Below are 5,947 nucleotides of genomic sequence, written 5' to 3' on the forward strand. Positions count from 1 at the left end.
TCCTCCCACCTTGCCCCCAGGCCCATGGCTGCTGTCAGTGCCGCTGGTTACAGATTAGTAATGCAGTTATAAAATAGCAAGATATTTTAGTAAGATTACTGCAAGGTGTAGAAATTGATACACAACAGTTTTTTAATGGGAATAAAATATTACATGAATACAACTTGGACATTTTCATTTAACCGCTACCTGATCTTGACTTGCAGGGTATCCAAATGGCTCGGACCCACGAACTAAAACCCTATATTATATTCATCAAGCCGCCCAGTATGTGCTGCATGAAACAATCTCGGAAAAATGCCAGGATCATTACTGACTATTATGTGAACATGAAATTCAAGGTGAGATTTGGAGAATGAAGGAGGTGCAACAGATCATATTGGGCTTATTCAGTCAGAACCTGCCACATTCCTGTATTGTATTAATGTTTTAAAGGACCCTTGTACCTTAGGTCACCTGTTGTGACCTTCAGCACCTGTTATGAAGCCTCTCTCTCTCCCTGGGGTTTTTGGAGAGTGAGTGCGGTCCAGAGGGCTGGAAATTGTGTTCTGAGATTGGCATATGTGGGTTTCTTTGGAGGAAATTTGTTTTCAGTATTCATTTTGTATTTGTATTTTTTTAAACATATAGCTAAGGTGCTTAGACCTCTAAGAAGGCTCTTACATATCATTAATGTTTGAATACAAGTTGAACCTCTGTAATCTGGAACACTCCTGTCTGGCAACATCCTTACTCTGGCATTCTTTTAGTTAGCTGGATGACCATTGTTGAGTGTGCCGAAGCTTCCCATGGTCCCATACAGCTTGTTTACAGCCACCTCTCCTGGCTTTGTGTTCTGTGCTGTTTTTCACCTCTAATTTACCTCTAAATATCTTCGAAGAGCCCAGTAAGCAATGGAAGCATTGATGATGCTGACAGACAATATTGACTTCCCTTGTTCTAGCAAATTATTTCATTCTGCCCTGGTCAAGTTACAAGGATGCCGAATGAAAGAGGTGCAACCTGTATATGGAATCCTCTTCCTTCAGTGCTCTCAGAGAATCCCTTTCCTGTGACATATGCAATAGATATTTAAAAAAAATCATGGTTGCTGTGTTCTGCATGTGTTGCAATCCTACCTATATTACAGCAAAATATAGATGTCTTACTTTGTACTGACACTTGACAAAAATTAAACGAGATTAGAAATAGAATCTCACACTTGTTTCTCTAACTTCTAATCTTCAGTTTGACCTTCATTGTCTAGCATAGTATCTTGTTTTAAAAGTTTAGTTTCCTGACTATCTAGACACCCTGCTCCTTCCTTTTGTCTGTGGGAGGGGATCCTAATTAAATAATTTAAAAACATGGAATTTGGGGAAATACTGCTGACAAACGGATATGCAGATTAGCTATGTAGCTGTGGCAAACTGATCAAACGGCTGGTCTGTCACATCTGGATCCTGCCTGTAGCATTAGCAGTATAGTGTTACGTCAGAAGCAAATGACAGCAACTCCACATCATCTAGGCAAGTATACAGTGCAGCACATGGTGGCAGAGGAAAACTTCTTGTGAACCATGCAAGCAGTCAGCCATGCTTCCAAGGTTTAGAATTGATTATAATTGTTATGGCACACCGAACTTAGGGTGGTTGTTGGTTAGAAGTCAAATTATATTTATTGATGTAAACATTTACAGACAGGGACAGTCCTCAACTGGTGTAAATTGGTGCAATCCCACTAAAGTCACTAGAGCAGGGGTTGGCAACCAAAATAGTAAGAAGAGCCATTTTTTCCCAGTTTCGTATAAACTTCTATAATTCAAGAGCTACAATGCATGTGAATACAAGACAGTACTCAATAAATAATGTCAAACTGTACTTTTCTGTAACCCCTATTTTAAGAACAGTGCACACACAATGATTGTAATGTGATACATATTTACTGCAGGGCATTGATAAAGACTTTACATATTTTATTTCCTTACACTTCACATGTGTATTTGTAACACTGTCTTGCTGACTTTCACTCCCAAACCTTCTCTGTCTTTGGAGGACAATGTGGGGAGTTTTTTGCAACCTTTTGAGGTCACGTGTCATTTGCTATTTAGATATGAGTGATTCATTTTTGGGCTGTCATATGTTCACATTTATCAAAAGCATTCAGGAGGATTTTATTTTACAAGCATCAGGGGCCACAAAGAAGTCCAAGAGCCACATGCGGCTCCGGAGCGATAGGTTGCAGACCTGTGCACTAGAGCTATGACATATTTACACTTGCTGAGGCTCTGGCCCATGATACCATTCTCCAACTGTTCCCTACCCTGAAGAGACTTACAAAATAACTGATGCTGGAAGCTGTGTGGAACTTGCAGTGATTTCAGTCAGAACTGTGACTTACAAAGGGCTTGCAGAACTGAGCTCCACTGAAAATTACCTGCATGAACTCTCTCAATCTAAAACAAATATAAGCTAATCATATTTTAAGACAGGGGGGCTTATTCCAAGAAGGATGCAGTTTATAATAAGACATGCATGCAAATGGTTTGGAGCTGATAAGTAGTAATTAAGTTTTCTGAAGAGATGCCTGCAGCATTTTCAGGGGGAACCATGGCAGAACAGAAGGTCTTTATAATAATATCACTTCGTATTTTTATGGTGCCCTTTATCTCAAAGTGTATTATGAACATAAGTGAAATAACCTCACACCTGCCCTGAGGTAAGGTAGCAGTATGGGAAATGTAAACGCACAGTAGGTTAAGTGTTTTGCGCAAGGTTACACACTGAGTTAATGGCAGAACTAGGAAATCAAATCTCCTGGCTCCCATTTCTATCTTCTCGAAACTAACCCCAGTTCCTCTTTTTGGAAAGCAGAAATTAAAAATTGGGCTAAACCTGTCCAAAAGCATCCCACATGAAACCGTCCTGTTTCATATGTCTGTGCTGTCTCTTACAGGAGGAAGATTTGCAGGAGATGGAGGAGTCTGCTAAGAAAATGGAAGCTCAGTTTGGCCAGTTCTTTGATCAAGTGATTGTCAATGACAACTTACAAGAGGCTTGTGCACAGCTGCTGTCTGCAGTCCATCAGGCTCAGGATGAGCCACAGTGGGTCCCAGCTACATGGATATGTTCAGACACTCAGCCATAATCCTGAGAGGCAAGCAGCTTCACCAAGAGTGTATCTAATGTTTTACCTCAAGAATAATCCTGTCAGGATTCTAAGAATTTATCTTTGTGTGGAGAGCTTTGGCAAGGGGATTAGTAAAAAGCTACTCTAAGATAACCACACTGTTTACACTGTAGTTCTTAGTGCAACACATGATGCTTCACATCAGTTTTGTGTCAAAAAAAAAAAACCAAACCCAAATCTATTGTAGAATTACAATAGAATTACTGAATTACAAAATTACGCAGAAATACAAAAATAAAAGATCTATTTTCTTGCATGTATTTGCGGTCTTCTTATACCTGAGTTAAAGGGAAAATGCTTCCCATTACTTGCTTTTTTGTTAGCGGCTTCTTGATTTTTATGATGCTTGTATATTTCCAAAGCAAAACTGTGAAAGGGATTCTATCAAGATGTAACAAGTTTGCAATACATTTGGTAGGTTGACTTGATGCACTGAGAGAGAGAGAGAGAGAGAGAGCTTTATAAATGTATTTTTCTGCTGCCTGATTCTCTCCCAAACAAGTTCCATAGCTGGTATTTCTTTTTAAAGTAGAGGTACAGGTTTAATGCCATGCACAACACAAATGAGTCTCCAACTCACATTCACCCTTCTGATAAAATTAATTTTGACAGCTACCGAGTGCTGAGAGATATCATCAGCTTTGTAAAAATATATCACTAAATGTAATGATGATCTAGTCTATAACATGACAGCTGAAGCAATTTGCAAGAGCAAGTTTATCAATCTAGAGATAGGGGTAGGTTAAGGGCCTGATACAACAAATGCTGATTCAGGTGACTAGTTGAATCAGTGAAATTACACATGTGCTTACGTGTAGGCAAGCATCCTTGAGTTCTGGGTCCTTTTGTTGCTAGGGATCCCAAATAGTAAGTAGGAGTGGCAAAGGCTGATGTGCACAGTTGATTGACAGAACCCTATTTCTGGCCCAGCATTTAGAAATGAGATGTAACATCAAAGGAGGGACAGCTAGTGCTCTTTTGTGTATCTTGGTATACATTAATTGTAATTCATTGTTGTCCACTAGAAGCAATGTGTATTAATGTCTGTAATGAAAAGATGCATGTAATATATGAAAGAATAATGGTATCTCTAGAACTGAATCCTCCTATGTCCTAGTTTATGCAGAATACTATAAATTCATCAAGTATTTACTTGCATGTGGTTATTGTGCACTGTTCTCACATCCAAATCAGTATTACTGAAATACGGTTGCAAGGTGAGCTGGAAAAACTGGTAACTTCCTTTTCCTTGATTGTTTTAAATTGCTTTGAAACAGATTTATTACAACATTAAAGCATTATTATAAAGTTTTACTTCCAAAGTTATGGAAAGCAAGACTGTGGACCTCCAAAGTGTCCAGTGTTTGATGCTGCCTGAGTTTTCTAATGTAAGCGTTGTGCCAGTCATTCACCATTACAAGAAATAAGTATACCAAATGGTAATGTTGTCTATTAGAATTAAGAAACACACATACAAGTTTCAGAGGGGTAGCTGTGTTAATCTGTATCCACAAAACAAGACGAGCCCTGGCACCATATAGACTAACAGATTTTTTTGAAGCATAAGCTTTTGTGGGCAAAGACCCACTTTATCAGATGAATCTGTAATTCTAAAGAAAAGCTTCGGGGTTTATTTTTTCTATTTTCACAGTTCCTTCTGCACCTACTAACTTGTTCAGCTAAAATTTAATTGTTGATATTAAAAACACATTTTAATGCAATGGTAGATTTAGAAAATAGTTTTTGGATTTGACAAGCGATATGGAGTTCTTTCTGACCTTCTTGGTCCTTCTTGTACTTTGGCCTGTGAGAGCTTGTGTGATTCAGTCATTGAACAGGGAATCTATATCTATACTGTTATCAGAGAGGTAACTGTGTTAGTCTGTAGCTTTAAGAACAACAAGAAGTCTTGTGGCACCTTATAAACTAACAGATACTTGGAGCATAAGCTTTCGTGGGCAAAGACCTGCTTCATCAGATGCATGAGGGCGGGGGTGGTGATTTCAGAGGAGTATTTAAAGAATGGAGTTCTAGAAAAAGGGAGGGCCAGAGCTGACAAGGTCTATTCAGCAAGGTGGAAATGGCCCATTATCAATAGTAGGCATCAAAAGAGTTAAAAAACAAGTCAGATCAGACAGGGGAATATGAGCCATTGACAGAAGCTCTCACCATTAGACTTCTATACTGGGAGTTTTGTTCAGATGTTTCTGAGAAGTGCACCAAGAGGCATGCTTTATTTTTCTCAGGCTGGATTTCTGCTGCGGGTAACCCTTTCTTCTGTGATAATTTTTATCTGCCCTTGTAGTAATCTCTACCAGCACCTGGGTGTGCAAACCCCTATTCTCCCTTCTGATCCTCCCTCTCTAGGATTCCACAGGAACCTCGCGTGGGCCGGAGGGATCACAACAGCACCAGATGAGCAAATAGGACTGGTAAAAGAGCACAGGCTCCAACTACGGCCTTTGCTGGCCACCTCTGAGCGCTGGGGGGGCGGGGGGGGTTCCCCCACTCGGCCCCGTGTAAAGAAAGCGGGAGAGACGGGACAGCCTTGAGCGCGACATCAGCTCCGTGTATTTTGCAGTGCCTGCGGCTTTCAGGGGCTGCTGGGATACCGCGGTGTCCCCCACTCGCTGTGCTGTGCAGCCCCAGCCTCAGAGGGAGAGGCCGTCCCCGAGGCTGGGTCGGGAGGTAGGGGACCCCCCAGCCGCCCCCCGTAAGGGGTGGGGGCTGCGCGCGGCGGCCTGCGGAGCACCGCTGTGAAACCGACGCTCCCTCTGCG

At 41.0% G+C, this 5,947-nt stretch overlaps 1 protein-coding gene across 1 annotated transcript in view; it reads left to right on the plus strand.

The window, feature by feature from the left end:
- MPP4 (MAGUK p55 scaffold protein 4) overlaps positions 1–3,436 on the plus strand; it is a 41,631-nt gene extending 38,195 nt beyond the window's left edge. Inside the window, exons 21-22 of the mRNA XM_075000875.1 lie at positions 207–341; positions 2,935–3,436. Coding sequence (XP_074856976.1) covers positions 207–341; positions 2,935–3,126 — 327 coding nt within the window. The 3' untranslated portion in view covers positions 3,127–3,436. The remainder of the gene's footprint in view (positions 1–206; positions 342–2,934) is intronic.
- The last annotated feature ends 2,511 nt before the right edge of the window (positions 3,437–5,947 follow it).

Source organism: Carettochelys insculpta, chromosome 8 (genome assembly GCF_033958435.1).
Source record: "Carettochelys insculpta isolate YL-2023 chromosome 8, ASM3395843v1, whole genome shotgun sequence".
NCBI classification, from domain to species: domain Eukaryota; kingdom Metazoa; phylum Chordata; order Testudines; family Carettochelyidae; genus Carettochelys; species Carettochelys insculpta.